Raw genomic sequence first — 19,794 nt, 5'->3', positions numbered from 1 at the left:
TCGTTAGCCATGATGGGTTTTTTTTCTCTCTTAATGAGCCCTGACCTGTAACAAGTAGGTCAGCCCTCAAGTAGTAAAGGTTGAGAGCCCCTGTTGGGAAAGTAGTAGGAAGACTCATCTTCTCTAACAACAAGTGGATAGTAGCGTCACTATGGTGTGACATCATAGTATTTTATACTTTGCTTTCTAATGGCTACTGGGGAGACAGGAAACATTTAAGCTTCAGATTTCTAAAAAGAAGAACTGTATTGCAAAGGGAAAATATATAGATATTAATTCACATCTCCAAATATATACTTTGATCATTGCTATGAATGTAGCTATAGACAGTGAAAGAAAGGAAACTTTAAAAATTCAAATTACAATTTGACTTTCTTTGAAAATTACTTATGAGGAAATGTCATTTTTTAAAATATAAATTTTACTTTAATATATGGAGTTGCCTTGATTCTTGAAAATAAATCAACTTTTACTGATAAATAATGACTTGTAATTTGGACACAATGGCTGTATTTGACTAGCACAATCAGTTGTTACTTCAAAGTATGAAGCAAATAATCTCACATTCGTAGTATTCTGTATACTACGGGCAGTATTTGAAAGCGCAAGGCTTACTTTTATGATCAAAGCCATGTCATGCGGTCGTCAGGACTGACTTGGATGGACTCGGCCTCGGACGAAACAGAACATCATGTCACTCAGCGATGAGGAGGCGAGAGGGTCAGTAGCGGGCGCATGCGCAGTGTCGGCGTCAGCGGGTTGGTTGGGCTTGTGTTTACAGCTCGGGTGGATGCTGTTGGCTTCTGATGTTATTGGGAAAGTACAATGTTGTGCCCACCGCCATTGGAACAAATACAACTGTGGGAATAAAGGTGAGCTCTCTTGCACTTGAGGGTGCTCTTTTAGTTACGTTCATGTTTGCATATATGAAGAAAAATACATTTTTGTTGATAGTAATGTCAGGGTAGCAGGCTAACAGGCGTTAGCTAGCCTGCTATGTTACAGTAATGGCCTGTATCAAGGCTCTCTCTACCGAGGGCTGTTCAGCGAATGTATGCTTCCACTTCCAGCGAACACATTTACATGGCAGTTTACATGAATTAATCTGTGGACACGGAATAATTCAGTTAAATGTTCACCGTGAAGAAATACATGTTTGTCAGTCTTTGAATCGATGAGTACCGGGAAGCTATCGTAGCTAACGTTAGGCAGGTTGGTATGGGCTAATTGATGCCATAAGTTAACACTGGAGCTAGCTTCTTCAAAATGAAGCATTAGATGCGGTATTCATGAAGTAGCTGTAAACTATGAGGTCTACCGAAGTCCCAGGTTCCCATGTGAGGATTTATGTGAAGTAGCAGGACTGCTTGAAACGTTACAAGTTAAAAGTCCGGTAGAGTTTATATGCTCCCAGTAGTGACTATTATTAATTGTTAAGTAGCATCTATTATTCTTGGCTATATGGCTCCTCCTGTATTATTTGTCACAATAAGCTGAATGTTGTATAACATCATATTCAGTTCGTTTACATCATAAGCCTCAAGCCAAATCTTTGTGATGTAATATTTGTGTGTCATATTCATTTATCATTTTCTCTATCTATAGAAATATAAATTAATTTTGGCATTTTATTAGAGACAGACTGAATTTTACTGTTGAGGCAGATTTAGGGAAATTTAAAAAAAAGTATAATATTGATATGTTGATATTGAAGTGAATTCACTGGCCAAACGGCTGAAATCCTCCATCGGGATAATTATCAGATCCATGCTGCTGATATGTTGTGAGCCTCTTTGTTCCTTCTGTTACAAATACTGACTCGTGGTCTGATGCTGCTTAGAACTGCAGCGCAAACACTCAGTGGAAAATTTCATCATGTCTGGTGTAAAAGATGAAAATTTGACTTGTGTAAACGCAGCATCGATAACAGTATCAGTAACCTGCAAACCCCAAAGAAAACAGTGTGAACACATGTCATTAGTTACACTTCTATTAATGTTACAACTGGAGAATGGGCGATGATACTTATGCACATTATGTCTCTGACACAACTGTTGGTCAGTGGGTTTGTGGACATGGACATAAAAAATCTGACTATTCACCCTATTATTATTATTTATAATGATTTTTATTGAAGAAAATAGTTTGATTAAAACATCCATATTTTATGTTAAAGTTTAACTAATGACTGGCGACACCCACGTAACATCCTTATGTTCTGCATTAGAGTGTCATTCTAGAATTTGACCTGAAACTGCTTCGGTCATGTTTTTACATTTGGAGTGTTTTCTTGCTGCTAATGCTTAAAACTGTGCTTAGGTATGAGTTTGTAACACTAGCAAGAAGCAGGACTGCGTGTCATAAAGCAGTTTGACTGCCATACGTGTCACAAAAATACTGCAAAATGCATGGTTGGATTTCATAGTGTCACTGAGGTGTGTACATGTCAACAAGGCACTTAAGTAATGCAATTAAAATCAGAATACACACACGTCCTAATTTCAGCATTGCCTACTCTGACTATGAGCTTATTCAGGTGAAGGGAGTCAGAAAATGCTGTTTACATGGCAGATTATGGTCCTCATCATGTTAGTATTGGAATATTGCCATCCAATGTTGTGCCGATGGTGAGCTTTGCTGGCTGTAGTCTGTGAGGTATGTCCCACGCCTAGGCAGTATTTGGCCCTTGTCAGCCCCTGTTGGCCCTTGTTGGCCCCTGTTGGCCCTTGTCAGTGTGTTTTCCTGCCAGTTGAGCATGTCAATTGGCACAGGTCACTAGTGAGAGAAATCACTGTGTTGGCTGGTCAGCTTCAGTGAATCAATGCACAATAAGAGAAGGAGAAGTGAGCAAAGTACCAAATAAGTTTCTTCAAGAAGGCATGAACATTCCTCACATTTTTCAACTTCATCTCGTCTGATCATTTGTAATGTTCACAGTAGAACAAGCTACACGATTCAGACAGATTCTCACTTAGAAGTCACAGCATTGCGAAATCAAGGAGTGGTGAGAAAATAGTAGAACTGTGCTTTGCTTATATCTGCTGTCTGACGTCGTCTGCTTCCTCGTTTTGAATGACACTACATGACACTACCACCACTTGTGCTGCAGGCAGTGCTGGAGAGAGTCGGTTATGCCCTGCTGGATAATCTGTGTCATGACACCGTTTCTAAATTACCCCATGCATCATCTTTATCTGCATTGTGTTCTGTAAAAATAACATTTTCACATTTGCCAACATGAAAGCAGATATCAAGCAGTGATATCTCTGTGAAAGGTGACATAAGCTAATAAAATCGTATCTGTGAAGCCATAGCAAGAAGAGATGATGCTAGCTCAGTTGTTATACAGTGATTTGGACTGCTTTATTGAACACATTAAACATTTACTTCCCCTCAATTTTTGTTAGTTAATATTCTGTTATTGTCAAGTGATAATAAGGGATAGATAAGCAGGGATTTTTTTTTAGTCTGTCTGAATGTCGGGTTGAGTCATTATGTATATGAGCTTTATTTTGTTGAACGTTGACCAGCTTGCTGCCGCAAAACTTGTTCTACCAACTAAACGGAATGCATTGTATCTTTGAAATATTTCCTCCTCCAAAAGGAGGCCCACAAATCATTAACTGCTTGATAAAATTTGGTATGAAGTGATCACTTTTAAACAGCCCGTGTTGTCCCTGTTATCTGTGCTATACGTTCAGCATGGAGCGATAAAGTGACAAGCTGCTTCATAAATAAATCTAAAGTCAAGTTTGCCAACAGCTTAGCCGTAATTCTGATTTGTAACTGAGCACAGTAGCTTTCGGTAGCTCTCGTGTCTGTGTGATTTGGCAATTAAATCCATGCAAGTGGACAGGATTTATGGCAACCCTGAGAGAAATGTGTAAATTTTACACTTCACATGACTCTTATGGCATTGTTCTGTTTCCTGGTACTCAGGTATCACAGTAAAGCCTCGATGCAGGTAAGGCAGGCGACTTACGCAAACACAGCAGAGAAAAGCCAGATTTCCTGGACGAGAATATTTGCTATGAACAGTCAATATTTGAACAAGAGGTGGAGAAAGGTCAATGCTTGTGGGATCACTTTGACTTCTTTGAGCTGATTAAAGTTTGAGAAAGTTTCTGACCAGTGTCTGATATCAGTGCTTCACGAATACAGATCTGCATTGGTTATCATTGGCCAGGACACATGTTGACACAGAACACAGTTTGTTGGGACATCAACCATCCCACAAGGATTTTTTTTAATGATAATTAAGTATAAGTGTTATCCAGGGATATCTAATAATATCAGCATATCATCGATATTAGTAGATATTGATAATTTTTTTATGTGTCTGTCTAATAGCTGATATTTACATCAGCCCAGTTCTGATCAAGCCATTTCTTTGCTCTTCATCAATGAGGAGGAATCAAAAATAAATATATGGTTCACTGGCCTTTACAAATATTTTGGAAATAAAGAAAACATTACTTTTCCAATTCCAGTGTTTCGATGCATTTGCCAGTTTGTACAAATGTGAATATTATTTATACTTATTTTTATACAGCTTATGTTAACATTAATAAATATGAGCTTTTGGCAAAAGTCAATTGTAAAATATAGACCATATCAATATTGATCTGTAGGTGTTCATGTAATAACTTTGATTGATTGCTATAGTAACAACATTAATAAGCACAAACAGTATAGTATAAAAGAACATACATTTTGGAATCTCTGAGAATGTAGTGTGTCCTGGTAACTAACTAAAGCTACATCACTACTACATAGATATGTGTGTAGACACACAGGTTCTATGGGGTTCTTCACAGTGGAGGGCTTTGTTACAGTCAGTGCTCCATTTCAGGACTCAAACGCAGGCCTGCACCGTTTTCAGTCACGTGAGATTGTTTTGTTGTTGAGAGCTCAGAAGTTTCATTCCTTACAAGTGGCAGCCTTGTGTATTTGACTTGAGATGAGTTTTGGATGCTTCCACCATACAAACAGTTTGGGATTAGGGACTGTGTGTGTGTGTGTGGTTGTGGTTGTGTGCGTGTGCTTCTCTTTTATCTCTCTTTTTATCATTTTTGTTTCCTTTTGTACAGCACCTTTAACTAACCTCGTCTCACAGTTTTTCAGTCATTTGGTTCTCTTTTTCGTCTCTGTGACTGTCTATCTCCCCTCTCTTTCTGTGTTATCTATCTATGCCTGACTGAAATCACTGCTGTGAGGCGAGTGGGAAGGGACTGTATTGCAAGGCTGAATGCTCTCTGTCTGTGTCTTCCTCTCCCTTGTGAGGTGCACGCAGGGCCCAGCTGGCAGCCCAGAACAGCTCGTTCAGCTGGAGAGCAGTGAGGAGAAAATAAAAAAAGACAGCGGAGGTTTCCACATTTTTACACATGGATTGACATTAGATATGCTAGTTACAGATTCAGACACTGTGCTTTTTTTTTTTTCAGTTTCTCTTCTCAGCCTGTTGGTCCTGAAATTTTGTTTTGCGTGATCTATAACCGACTCCGTCTACATCGCACTGAGAGCTTGGCTTTATTACTTGGGTATCTGAATGCGCATCTTATTAGTGCGGTGTAGGAATAAGTCAGAAACCCGCAAATAATATACATAAAACAAGCTTACGATATTTTAATGTTTTCTTCTATGACAGTAAATACCACAGTGGTGAATTTCAATGCTGTTTATATGTATTCACGGCAGTTGCTAACCAAGGGTTTAACCAAAACTAAAGCAGCTGTTAGAGACAGTAAATGCATCCTTTACTCCATTGCAGGTCTGAAGTGAGTAGTTCCGAGCTGTTATTTCAGATTTCTCATCAAAATGCGTTTCGTTACATCAGCTCCGAGAACCACGGATGTAAACTGATGTTTACTTGTCAAGTCTTGTGGTGTAAGGACAGCTGGCACACACACAGAAACACACATATTAAATAAGAATCAGGAGGAATAGTTTGGTACCAAAGCAAAACAAGTAAAAAGGACAAAAAAATCATCAGAAAAGCCGCATTTACTGTGAAGTCATATAGTGAAACTCTGGCTAGCCAGATCCCACCAGAGTTTTACGAATTAGAGTTAACGACTGCCACGACTGTTACATTGCTTTTTTTCCGTGTGTGAGCTCTCTCAGTTTTTTTTTCCCTCCACTTGTGAGCACGATGGTATAGAATGCTGCTTTAGTTGTGGTGACATTGATGTCATGTTACACCACATTAGATCATAAAAGGGGTGTTCAATTGCAAAGATTATCTTTAGGGCCCGACCGATTTATCGGCCGACCGATTAAATCGGCCGATTATAGCCCGTTTGAGAATAATCAGTAATCGGCTTAAACTGGCCGATAATCGCGAAATAAAATGCAGGGAATAAGACATGGTTTCACTTAGAAAGGAAAGGGCTTGTGAATATTTTAATTTTGTTGTTATAATTCTTGCCCCACACTACCTTATTCTTTTGCAGTTGTTTGTTTTTATTGTTTGTTTCAAAGATGTAAGATGAGCAAAAGAGTTGTACGTTAACTTTATTGTTTGCACTTTATTTTAAAACAAAACAAAAACAACACCACCACCAACGGTGCCTTGACTTTCAGTAGGGCCTTGTGAATATTTTAATTTTGTTCTTATAATTCTTGCCCCACACAAAATACCTGATTCTTTTCCAGTTGTTTTTTTCATTGTTTGTTTTCAAAGATGTGACATGATGAACAAAATAGTTGGATGTTAGAATTACTGTTTTGCACATTATTGTTGTTATTATTATTATTTTAAAAAGCTAATGGTTCATTTTTGTTGGCCTTATGTTAAGGATGGTTATTGTGTTAATATGCTGCTTGCTTCAGCAATAAAAAGGATTTAAAAATGAATTTTCTGCCTCTAATATACATCTTTGTAGAAGTCTGAAAGGCTCAAAAGCAGCCATTTGTTCTATATATATATATATATATGAAAAAAGTGTATATATATATATATATACATATATATATATATAAACCTAAATCAACACAATTTTAAAATTTAATAAACAAAAAAAAGATTAATCGATTATCAGATTTTTTTTCCTCCAATAATCGGCATCGGCATCGGCTTCAAAAAATCCATATCAGTCGGGCCCTAATTATCTCTCTGAACAGAAACTGGTAGTGTCATAAAGTATTGTTTGCCACAGAGCTTATTTTCTGCAATAAATCAAATTCCAACACGGTCAATAAAAGATACTTTCTGTCTTTCACCAAAAGATGAATACACAACAGTTGTCTTGTAATTCAGCTAACTCTTTTGGATGAGCAAACACAGTCATATCTAGAGTTTACCCAAACATAATACCATCAGTTAGACATATGCTTGTGTATGTGACCAGAGAGAGGTGGTTTTTGACCTGATGAAACTCTCCTCTCCTCTCCTCTTCTCTTCTCTCCTCTCCTCTCCTCTCTTCTCCTCTCCCTCCTTGTTGCACTCAGCTTTTATATAACAAGATTAAAAAAAGTGAAACAGACACGAGGTAGGTAGAGAACTATGAAACAGGAATGTGCCTATGGAAAAATGGTGAGATGAAATGAAGATTGTATACTGCTCCAGTGTTCTGTACATGCTGGTACGAAAGAAACTTAAATGTCATCTACATAGCGTAACAGTTAGCCGTCTGGATTTTACATCTTGTTGGATGTACTAAAGGGATAAAAAGGTTGATAAGAACCAGTGTAGCTTGGCAAGAGCAGACAGAGGGCTGTTGCTGAGTCTGTGGGGAGGAAAGCAGTGTGACAAGGCAGCCATTATAACCCTGCTGGAGCTGCCAGAGTCTAAGATGTGTGCTTGTAAGTTGGTGCTTATTTGGATTCATGATACAGCTGCTTGTGCGGGAGTATGTGTGATCCAGTGTATAGGTTCAGATTAGATCCCAGAGGAAAATGCGCGCGCGCGTGTGTGTGTGTGTGTGTGTGTGTGTTGGGTTTCAGTGTAACGGCTTGATTTGAAACAATGGTGCATTATTATTAGCAGAGTTATTCCCCATAACATCCCAACAGTTGATTGGTGTTATCTAACTATGTGACAAGAAGGCGTTACAGGGAACTTTATTGGATGATACTGAGAGACTCTGTGTAGGATTGTGCTGCATTTTTAGATCATATTTTTTTCATCAGTTTGTGCTTTCTAAGTAGAAAGGACTTCTGTAATTCTATTCAGCCACTATGATGGAAGTGTCATTTAGCATGAAGAAGTTCAACAACCCCAAATCTGAAGCAGGCGAATGACTTAGAGGACATGCTTGCTAAAAGTGGAAAAGCAGTTCTCTGAGCCAAAAGTAGAGTAAACATCTGCAACGTCTCTTCAAGTTTAAAAGCCTGACAAAGATGAGGTGATGCCAATGTCTCTAGTGGATTGTTACTCAATCAGACACTCTTTTTATTGGAGTTTACTGCTTTAAAACAGCTGGTGATTCTGTTGGACAGTGTCATCATTATAAACATTTTAACTGCTGCAGGTCCGCTAGCATGGGCTGTATATCTGTCCGTTTTGCAATTGTTCAGTCGTCAGCATAATGACATGGGAATTCGACTGTAAAATACAGCATAAGTGTCAGTGCAGAGAATAAGATAGACCAGTTGAGCCAATACAGTAGTCTGACTAAAATCCAATCATTTTAATCCTGTACAGTTTATCATAACCAGCTCTATCAGTGAGGTTTTGGCAGTAAAATTATCAGTTGAAAGAAAACTGTCAGTCAAAGAGGCCTAATCAGGCAGTAAGTGGAAACACCTGTGTACTGGTGTGTAGATGCTTCTAATCAAAGATATTTTAAATTTCTACGGAGCTCAGCTTCAAACTTTTAAACCCAACAATTTTATTTAAATGATACAAAACCCTATACAAAAATGAAGGTAACGTCAAAATGGAAACATTTACATAATGCCATTATTTCTCTTTAAAATAGAGGTATTTAAAAGCAACAGCTGTCCAAATATATGTCTGGCTTGGCCCTGACCAAGGCAGTGGTAGAGAGACCTGGAGCTAGACAACACCAGCCCTGCAGTGGCCCACAGTTCCCTCTCTCAAAGACTCTGTCGTGACACACCGGTGGGTTGCAGCTGCAGAGGATTTTATTTGGGTTGCCAAATAAATTGGGAAACAGTGGCATAGAGGATATGTCACATGAAGTGTACATTTCATATCCTTCACAATACCAATAAAGGCTTTCTTCGTGTATGCTTGTTAGTGCTGGGATTTTTGATCCAGAGGAGTGGGAGTTGGGCTTGTGTTCTTTTATGCATTTTAGTAATTACCTTTAAAAATGTCAGTGAAACAAAATGCCAAACGCTTTGTCATTATTCATAAGGTCAGTTTGTATCCTGACAGTACCCTGTGCACAGATAAGTTAAAGTAACATAGTTACCTCTCATACTCATGGATGTTTGTTGTCAGTGTGAATTTAGACAAAAATTAGTTTTTATTTAATAATTTTATTAACTTATTTTTACAATATTTTGAGGTTTTGACCAAGTGAATCAAAGTACAACTGTGAATATAACTATCACATATTAGTGATAGTCTTCTCTTACAGGATAGGGTATTTTAGCCTTCAGTTAAATCTTACAGACAGGAAGCAAAGCCTGACAGAGCCAGGTACGCCGCTGTGATTGACAGTTTCAGTAGGTTTACAATAGATGTCAGGAGCAAGGAGTTGAGTTGCCATCAGGCTTTGCTTCCTGTCTGAAAAACTAAATTGCAAACTGAAAAATGTCTTGTGGGGTATTAGAACATTTCATGAATTATGCTCATTGTGCTCTGTGACCCTCCATGTCATTCTATGTCCCTTTTACAGTACAATCATCACCCAGAACTTTTGGAAAAACAACTCTCTCATTTTACTTCAAAATAGGAAAGAAACGACAAGCCCTGGCTGTCAGTTCATGTACGCCCTGTGAGGAGCCTAATAATAACTTTCATATCAGTTAAAAAAAAGTTATAAAGCTTGTCACACAGAGATAGCCCCTTAGGGTTATTTTAGGTCAGTATAACAGTGTTATCAGAAGTAATGCACATTATAAAGTGCTTTAACCTTTTCCCACTGTAGACCTTGTTTTTTTTTTTTTTTTTTTTTTTACTTTTTACTTTTCCATTGTTGGTGTTGCTTTGAAAAGGAAGGGCAGGGAGTTTAACAAGAGAGGAAAGTAGGAGAAACAGCAACCAAAGCCTTGAGAAAACAGAAGGAGGGGCAGGGGGAGAGAGGAGTTACTGTAGGTGGGGGGCAATAAAGAAAGAGGATTGGAGGTGGGCAAAAAGTAATAAAAGAGAGAGAGAATAAAAGGGAAGAGTGCAAGAAGTGTTGGACAGAAATAATCTGTTATGGTCTGTTGTTGAACCTCTGCCAGAATGTTGTATTGCACATCTCTTCCTGTGTCAAACACACCACCCTTCCATAGTTACCTCATGCTCTTAACTGTAAAGATGGAGCACCAAGAAGCCCATAAAACAAATTTTTACCTCAGTTCTATCTACATTACACCTCCTTTTGTCACTAAATGTGATAAGAAACTAATTTTGACCTTGCAGCTGCAGTGAGCTTCACCATCCTGGCAAATAATTATGACTTTGAGATTTTGTGACCTTGGTCTGCATTTACACATTGCTGATCTGTAATACTATTGCAGAGGAAAGATGATAGATGGATTGATGGAGGGAGCTGGAGTGAAGAGCTGAGCGAAGGGGGTGAGTTAATGATGTGCAGTGTTTCCTACCGGATCTTAGCTCCAGAGCATCATTCTATTCTGTGTGTGTGTGTGTGTGTGTGTGAGTGTGTGTGTGTGTGTGTGTGTGTGTGTGTGTGTGCGTGTGTGTGTGTGTGTGTGTGTGTGTGTGAGTGTGAGTGTGAGAGAGTGAGTGACAGAGAGAGGGCGCGTGTGTGCGTGTACATGGCAGATGTGATGGTGGTGGGGGCCACAATTGAATCTTTGTACGGGAGAATACTGACACAGAATAGACGAATGTTTGTAGGACGCTGACTTTAACTCTGTACATTCATATGCATGTTTCCTTTTTAGAATGACTCTTGCATCACCATGGCTTTTCATTGCATTGAGCTATGTTGCAAAATACATCTCTGCATATTCTGCTGAGATTGATAAAACTGCTCCACATGCGCCAGGCAGCTTTCTTGTCCCCTTCACCTTACCAACATTTTCTTTTACTTAATCTGGGTTTTGTAAAGCTGTCACTTGGTTTTCCTAGGATGTTCAAGAGATCTTTTCAACCACATGATAAAAGGTTTTAGAGGGTTAGTTTCCAGTGACTGTAAAAGGTGCTTCTCATGGTTTTCATTACATCATGACTGTTTCCTGCTTCTTTTCTTCATTTATTTATTTATTTTTTCCTTTTCTAGGTGATTTTGCTCATCATCTCCCACTTCTTCCTCCTCCTGTCTTCCATTCATGAGCAACGTGGCTGAGTTTAAGAGCGACAGCCATGGATGACAAGGGCTCGGTGGGGAAGATTAGCGTGTCTTCAGACTCAGTGTCCACTCTCAACAGTGAGGACTTTGTCCTTGTGTCCCGGCTGGGGGACGAGACACCCTCCTCCACTAATAATGGTAGTGATGACGAAAAGACAGGATTGAAGGTAAGGATGGTCCGGGGAACGTATGGATGGAGCTGTAAGGGAGAGAAGGGCGGCTTCAAAGTTGTACTCAAGTTAAAGAATAGGTGCTGCTCCCCTTGCCCTGTCTTTTATTTTGTTGTCAACCTCCTGGCCATTTCCTTTGCTGAGATGTCTTATTGTATTGAATAGTAGAACTGTAAAACTATAAGTATCTTCTGTAAAGACACTATAAGTCATAGCAGAGCATATTTCAGGACTTAGGCCATTTATCATTATTTACCAAACATCTTGATGATCACTTCAACTTTTCTTGCTGTATTTATCATCATTGTAACTCAGGGTCTGAAATTAACACCCGCCAAGTACCAAATGTTGGTAGATTTCTGTTTGGTGTGTCAGTCTCAGAGGAAAATCTAACAGCGGATGGGTACATGTTTGAACCAAATAGTGCTGTAATCAGATATTTGGAAACACCACATCTTAGCAGTGAAAGGGTCTGTTCTAGTCCTCATTCTAGTTTTGAAGCTATGCACCCTGCTCACTCCCTATCATCCTCCTGTACAGGACTTTACATGCCTGCAACACAACTCGGTCTCATCCCGATACACAAAAATCTACAGCTTTCACCCAGTAGGACACCTCACATCATCTCATGCTAAGGATTGAGGTGAACTATTTCTACTTGACCGTTTGAGCTTTTGCCACACTTTCCAGCTGTAACTGGAAAGATTTCATTGTGCACTCAGTCTCAACTCAGAAATCTAGTCTTGAAAGGCTGGGAACGTGACCAAGTTTAAAAATGTTTTCTTGATTTTTTAAAATTTTTTTAAGTAATCTATCAGTCATTACTTTCTTTTCTCATTTTAGTATTTTAAGATGACGGCAAAGCAAAATTATACATTCTAATCGTCAGAACTCCCAAAAAAATAATCATTTCAGATTTTTAGTGCATTTATCTACCACACATTTGGCTGGTAAAAAAGTTAACTTCAGACCTTGTTGTAACCTCTTAAACTAGAAGGCCAGGACAGCTGATACAGATCCTATCTGACTGTGTAAATCACTCACGCATCAAAAGCTCTTCTCTCTTTTTTTAATCATGCAGACTTTTTAACCTTAAAGCTAACCATTTCATGTTCTTCCACATTTTCACCCCACCTCCCTTTCACGGTTGATCTTTTACCGTCTCTGTTTGTCTTTTATGTAATACTTCTAGGGCTTGGGTACCAGTGACATATTGCATTATGGGATGTTGGTTGGCCTCAGTGGAAGCCAGTGTAATAAACAACACTGCACTGTTATCGTTGCCTTCAAGTCTGAGACAAAAAGCAAAAGGGAGCATACTGGTACAAACTGGTAAAGGAAGCTAGATGATGATGATGAGTCTCCATGCAAAGTACAAACGAAGAGTGGACCAGTGATCCCGACCTGCTGCCTCTCTTTAACAGTGCTGATGTTTTGTACCTGTTGTGTGTGGATTGCTTACATGGCTGAGCAGTTCAGAAACTATAAATCAGCGGAGTTGCATGTCTAGTTCTTAAATGAATGTGTGCAGGAGCTGCAAGTTATGAAGCTGACTAACAGCGGTAACACTATTTGTCGAATGAAGGTATATGGAGTCAAACCCTGGTTTAAGTTAGATGTGATTTTTACCAGTGTTTTTTCAAAATCACATAAACAAATATACTGAGATTAAGGGCTGCACAATTAATTGAAATTAACCTGCTGCACATTTAACATCGCAAGAGTCGCAATGTTTTAAAAAAATCTGGTTGAGTCAAAATGCTGCTTTAAATGAAATATGGTGGCGCTACAGACACCTCCTGCCTAAACCGTGTATTCTACAGACATAAGATTGATACAGATCCACACAAAAATCACACTATTGTCAATGAAATGTTTTTTTTTCAATTAAAATGAGAACAATGATGTAAAAATAAACTTTACCTCTAATATTGCAAATCATATTGCAACCACGATATCAGTGAAAATAATTGCAGTTGGATTTCTTTTTCAAATTGTGCACCTCTAACTCAGATGTTGTTCATGTAATGTTGATAGAGGAATATGTAGCAGTTGATAGTGAAATAGTTGCAGCTTTTCTAGTCTGCTCGTCTGTTGTCTGGTTTATAATTGCCAATAACTGCAATTTGCACTTAACTGCTAATGTGAATGAAGCACTGACTGCGGCAAAACAACAGAAAGCTTCCAACATGGAGGGAAAATATTGTGTGACATCAAGATCTGAGGCTCTATAGTAAGGAAGCCCCTATATTCTTGGTTTGTAAATGTACATCATTGTAAAAAAACTGAAATCAATATGAGCTTTCTGCTGAAGTAATAGATATTATTCATCTCTCTCAAGCCTCAAGCAGCAGTTGTTTTTTTTTATATAGGAATGTTTATAAATTCTTCCACAAAAAATTGTCTGTATTACCAGGTTAATGTGTGGTAGTGGACAAAGAAAGGCAATTACAAATCAAAAAGTGTAAGAGAAGTCAGCTGATACAGTTGAATGCTACTAAAACTGAAAAACCATCAACCATCTGCTGTGAATCTAATGCTTATATTCGTATATTATTTGGTATAAAGCCTGTGCTGTTATGTGTTTGATGTGCAGTATAGCCTCTGTTGCCCAGTGCTTCTGTGTGCACTCACTGAGCAGATATTAGTTTACCATGGCAGTGTAGCAATGCAGCTGCATGGGCCTTGAAGTCATTGTCAGGGAAAATAATGGTGTTTTGTGACTAGGGTGTGTCTGAGGGAAGAAATGCAGCTAGCAGGCACAATCCTGTGTGTGTCCCTCATGGCGTCAGGTTACCTCCGCTCATCTTCCTCTTCAACGATATTTTGTCCACGTGACTCTCAGTTTAGTTGGCACTTTTCCTGTGATTGAATTCAATTCAATAGCTGGCTTGCACATTCACATTGTGTTCTTTTCTTGGTTATATTTAATGTGCCTATTTTTTCTCGAAGAAGGAAGGCGTTGTGTCGATGCTTGAAATACACCAAAAGATGGCGCCAACAGAACATGTATGGTGTATACATTTGCAAAGAAGAGGCCACCTTTATGTCAATTATTAAGGTTAGAGATATGAGAATATGATATTTCCTATCATGCTGGCTAGTATGTAGTCTGTTGAAGTTCAGGAATAGCATCAGTTACTCAGGTTCCATTTTTGATCGTAGAGTACAACAAAGGAATTATCTAATCTTTTTTAGTATCGCCTCACTGTTTGCAGAAGCATAGATGCAAAGGATTTAACGACATTGCGTTAGCATTTAATTAGCATCGTCAGTCTAACCTCTTAAATGTTCCCTGTTGTTAGCTACCCACAAATGATTGGATGTCAAGCCACTACGGTGTAATTGAATTTGCTCCCTCTGGACTGTCGTGAAGTGCTCCTAAGAGTGTTCTAACTTTGTTACGAAGGTAAAAAACAGTGCATAATAGAGGAAAAGCTGGCAAACTAAGAGAGCAAAATGCCATGTATGAGCAGTTTCTGGATTTCCTTGGCTTGTTTCTTTAGCGAGTCCACTCTGCTTGGCAGGATTGGACAAGTGACTCGAGGGCTCAGACATTGGTGCAGACATTTTCCTGCTAGTTAAAGAGATAGTAAAATGCTTCGGCCAGTGCATGATACATGTGCATTCTGCTTGTTACACACACAGGGACGCACAGCAACACAAACACATGAAATATCTCAAATAAAATAGTACATTTTTAAAGATTACTTTTGTGTGCATCACCCCTGCTCCTCCTTAGGGAGCACCTGTGGATTCCTGCTGCACCTGTATTTGGTCTGACCACTGAGTCTTAAACTCATCATATTAAAACTACAGTGCATATTTATGAAAAACCTGCAGCGATTCCCTCCTGCCGCAGAAACTTTAAGGGTCTGTCTTCATTTCGAGCCGCTGTGCACAATTACGCGCAAGGCACGGCAGTACTTCATCATTGATTATTTAAATCTCCCACAGGATAGGCTTTTCAGGAGCTTTCCAAGAGATGTCTTTATTGTTTTTTTGTGTTGATGTATTGTTACTTCATTTGCAATTTACTTTAAAGTTTAGAATGGCTGCTTTAAGTAATTGGAAACTTTTCTTTGCTCAGTCACATCACTGCAGCAAATGTTGTAGGACACTGAAGCAGCAAAATTAAAAACCGCAGCTATGAACTTGACAGGAAACTCCTGAGGGGAAACAGAATTAAATGTTTTTAGATGGAGAAGCAAGAAAGGTTGTTTTCTTGGATCTCACAATTAAATAAAAATGCTCCCAGGTGCGGGCAAAATTGGCTTTTAAAGGGATATGACACTAAAAACACACCTACTCATTTAGCAGCCATATCACTTTGCATCTTACTTTGCGCTCATGTTATGCATTCTTGGCTTAACTGATAGTCAAGACACACCCCAAAGGCACTTTGGGCTTTTGTTTTATACGGCGCGCTATGGATATGTTTTTTTAAAAAGGGCCTGTTATGGCTGTTGCTCTTCAACAGAGGGAAGAAGAGCAGTTGTTATACATCAGTTGCAAAATCACACCATTCACTGACACCAGGTCATCCAGATATCATGATATGGTTTAAACTCACACACTTTTGTGCACATTCCCCTCCCAGTCATCCCATCCAGTCAGAGAGGAGTCAGTGTGTCTAAACTTGTTGTTTGTTATGCAGGTGATTTCTGAGGAAGGGGTCAGCTTTAAGGTCAGTCTCTTCTCTCGCTGTCTTCGATTTCCTTCTCCTGGTCCTCCTCTCTCTCGTTTTATTGCCTGTTTATCTTTTTTCTCTTCTCTCTTTCTGTCATGTGATCCCGTGGTGATTCTGTTTGTGATTTGTGCTGTCTATATTTTTACTGGCTGTTGAGTGACAACCATAGTCCTCGCAACACAGTTTTGACGATGGTAGTGATAGTCATGTGTAGTAGTGGTTTTGTAGTTGTACTTGAAACTTTGCCCAGGCTTTTAGCTCTGCTTGTAAAGGCCCATTATAACTGTTGCTACGTGACAAAATTACATCAGAACAGTTTTTCTTTTTCTTTTTTTTTTTTAAAACAGTAGTATGACCAGATGTTTAAAATGCAGTATCCATCCTTCTCTGGACAAGCACTTGAGTTGAAACAGCATTGAACAAATTGCTATAAACCTTGCAGGAGTGGTTATTATTTATGGCTACCTACTGGGAAAATTGGACCTGAATAATTAACCATAAAACTCTGCCTCACATTGTGTCAAATCCAACTCTGATCCTTACATAGACTATTCTACTCCCTCATTGATCTGTACAGCACCGCCCTCTGCTGGTCAAGTCTGCTATCCATTTCTTACCTAACTTCCAGCTGCAGGAGGGGCTTTGCCTCCTCTTGTGGCTCGTCTTCTCCAGCCTTAAGCTTGCACTCCCTTTGCTATTTGGTCATTTTCAATTAGTGATGACTTAGCTTCTCAAATTGTTTGACACAACTGACCAACTAATCACTAATGTTGGATGAAATTTAATGAACATACATCTCTAACTCTCAACTGAAAGCACAGTATCTTTCCACCTGAAACACACTGCAGTCATTTAGAAGGAATTGTTAGAACACAGGATGTTACAGCAGGGTGAAGGATTAGCTTAGCATTGATATGTTGTGTCTACAGGGATTTTGTCCTGTAGTATAATGTGTTTATATGTTTTAAAGTCTATTTGAGTCTAAATGGGTTGGTTTCTATGCTTCCTTTCCTTCCTGCTTCTCTTTCTGTGTGTGTGTGTGTGTGTGTGTGTGTGTGTGCGTGCGTGCGTGCGTGCGCTTCTGCTCCTTTTTGTGTCAGATTGTGGGGAATGGAAGTGAGCAGCAGCTCCAGAGGGAGTTAGAGGACGTCCTCATGGACCCATCGGTAGCTGACACGGGGCTTGGACCAGATGCAGGAATGGACAGCCTTGGTGGGGGCAACCATGGCCTTCTTCCCACTACTGCATCACCCGTGCCACCAGGCTCTGACCCGCTCAGTGCACATCCACCCAAGGTGGAGATGGTACTTCCAGTTCAGACAGCTCAGGAGAGTGAGCTGAATGAGAGGTCGTATCGAGGTGAAGTCACACAATGCCTCATCACTGTAGATGTTACTCAGACATTTCTATCACATTCATTTTTGTACTTACATTTCATTTAAACAGTTATTGTACTTTACTTACCCCCTATTTGCTCCTCATTTCTTCCTGACAGCAGGAAATTCATCTTAACTCTCTTGAGGAGAATAACATTGATATACAACTGCTGGAGTATAAGAGGGCTCACACAATAATCAAACCATTGCCTATTTATAGCGGATGAATCATCATCAGAAGGCAGTCCCAGTAGTCCCATTCCAGATGAGGACAGCGTTGTCTTTAGTCAGCTGACATATCTTGGGTGCGCCTCAGTCAATGCCCCCCGCAGTGAAGTGGAGGCCCTCCGTATGATGAGTATCCTCAGAGGGCAGTGCCAACTCCCCTTGGACGTCACACTGTCGGTGCCAGGCGTGTCTGAAGGCACTGTAAGGTAGGAGGAACATGGGATGATGAGTTCAACATAAGGATAATTTGTTCCAATTCTGTAGTGTATCAAACTGTGTGTACATCTATGACATCTGGTCTAAAATTTTACCAGGTTGTTGGACCCCAACAGCAGTACAGAGATTGCCAACTACCCTATTTATAAAATTCTGTTCTGCGTGCGAGGTCACGATGGCACACCAGAGAGCGATTGCTTTGCGTTCACTGAGAGCCACTACAATGCTGAGATCTTCAGGATCCATGTGTTTCGCTGCCAAATCCAAGAAGCGGTGAGGATTCCATCATGTTTTGAATGATTTGTTTACCTGCATAACAAACTATATATGTTCAGCACTCATGAAATCTTTTTTTTTATAAGAATTGTCACAGTTTATCAGATAGTGAACTTTTAAACACTTTACTTTCTGTGGCCCTTTTTTCTCTCTTTTTCACACTTTTTTTTCATTCTTTTCCTCTCACTTTGTATTAGATACACATGCATACACTCATGTTTCTGGCAGCATTGTGTTTGACCTTGTCTTAAATTGTTGATCTCCCTGCAGCCTGTCCCACAGGGTCAGTGTCAGTGTGGGAGCGTCCTCATAATCTGCCAAGGGGTTATTGTCATATACTGCAGGCTGTAATGCAATGCCCACATATACCACGCACATCAAGTACAAAAAAACCTTCCCAGGCAAAGGTTGGGGGTGGAAAGAATATGTCATTTCTTATATAAAGTAGGTTGAGCGAAAATATGAAATCAGTGAAGAGAGGACCTACTCCTGAAACTGGGTTATGGTCCTGCTTCAGATCACATTCCCACTACATTTATAGATCCATCTTTTTACCTCCATTTCAGCCCTCAATGCAGAATAGACAGTTTTTCACCCAAAAAATTAGATTTTCCAAAATGGCCTGTATTGTATAAATCCTAAAATTGTGTGTGTGTGTGTGGGGGGGGGGGGGGGGGGGGTGGGGGGGGGGGGGTTGGGGTAGATTGTTTTCACATGATAATATCATTTTAGAAACTAGGTGGCATAATGAAGAATAGATAAAGCCTCCTGACCTGATTGTCCCTCTGTGGAAGCGTTCAGTGTCATCAAGAGCCTCAAGATGCTTCTTTTTGAAACCTAAATCATCTGACTCTCCCGTTCCCCAGAAACTCACCCGGAACACACATCCTGCCTCTAAAATGCAAATGCATGTACACAAACATTTCACGCAGAGATAATCCAAGTAATTATTCTGCTTTTAGCAGCTGGACATATCTGTCTCCTGTTCATGCTTCCACTCAATATCACTGCCCCTCGTTTCCTTTCAACCCCCTTGGCAGGATTGTTTGCCTTTCATTCAAAATATTGTTTTAGACGGAGTTAGGTCATTGGTGCCCTCATTCCTCATAAAAAAGCGGTTTTAGTCATATGCTTCTTATCAGCCCCAAATCCATTACAAACAACCCTTTAACAGCAACAGCAACCCCTGAGACCACCGCATTTATCCGCGAATGTGTTATAATTTATTTGGAACAGTAGCTGTACTTAAACGAGACATATTTATTGGAAATTTCTCTGGTTTAAAATGAATTATCTGATTGCGCACCAACATAAACTTCCCAGTTTCTCCTTTAGTGACTGTGTGGCCCACTATCAAAGCTGAACCAAATCTATTCACCATCTTATTTGCCTCAACTGTCTCA

The 19,794-nt window shown here is 39.6% G+C and overlaps 1 protein-coding gene across 5 annotated transcripts in view; it reads left to right on the top strand.

Annotated features, from left to right (window-relative positions):
* Positions 1-711: 711 nt before the first annotated feature.
* Positions 712-19,794, top strand: part of rabgap1 (RAB GTPase activating protein 1) — an 80,736-nt gene continuing 61,653 nt past the window's right edge. Inside the window, exons 1-7 of one of the 5 annotated variants that reach the window (XM_086187093.1) lie at positions 726-872; positions 10,639-10,696; positions 11,367-11,602; positions 16,263-16,292; positions 17,396-17,654; positions 17,892-18,105; positions 18,214-18,388. In XM_086187093.1, the coding sequence (XP_086043219.1) occupies positions 11,450-11,602; positions 16,263-16,292; positions 17,396-17,654; positions 17,892-18,105; positions 18,214-18,388 (831 nt within the window). In that variant the 5' untranslated portion in view covers positions 726-872; positions 10,639-10,696; positions 11,367-11,449. Of the gene's footprint in view, positions 873-10,638; positions 10,697-11,366; positions 11,603-14,597; positions 14,667-16,262; positions 16,293-17,395; positions 17,655-17,891; positions 18,106-18,213; positions 18,389-19,794 lie in introns of those variants that run through there. The other 4 variants (XM_086187092.1, XM_086187094.1, XM_086187095.1 and 1 more) reach the window with 4 other exon arrangements.

The sequence above is a fragment of the Aulostomus chinensis genome, chromosome 19 (genome assembly GCF_037954235.1).
Source record: "Aulostomus chinensis isolate RoL2024-O1b breed Wild chromosome 19, RoL_Achi_v1.0, whole genome shotgun sequence".
Lineage (NCBI taxonomy): Eukaryota > Metazoa > Chordata > Actinopteri > Syngnathiformes > Aulostomidae > Aulostomus > Aulostomus chinensis.
This window is presented reverse-complemented; position numbering and strand designations above follow the sequence as displayed.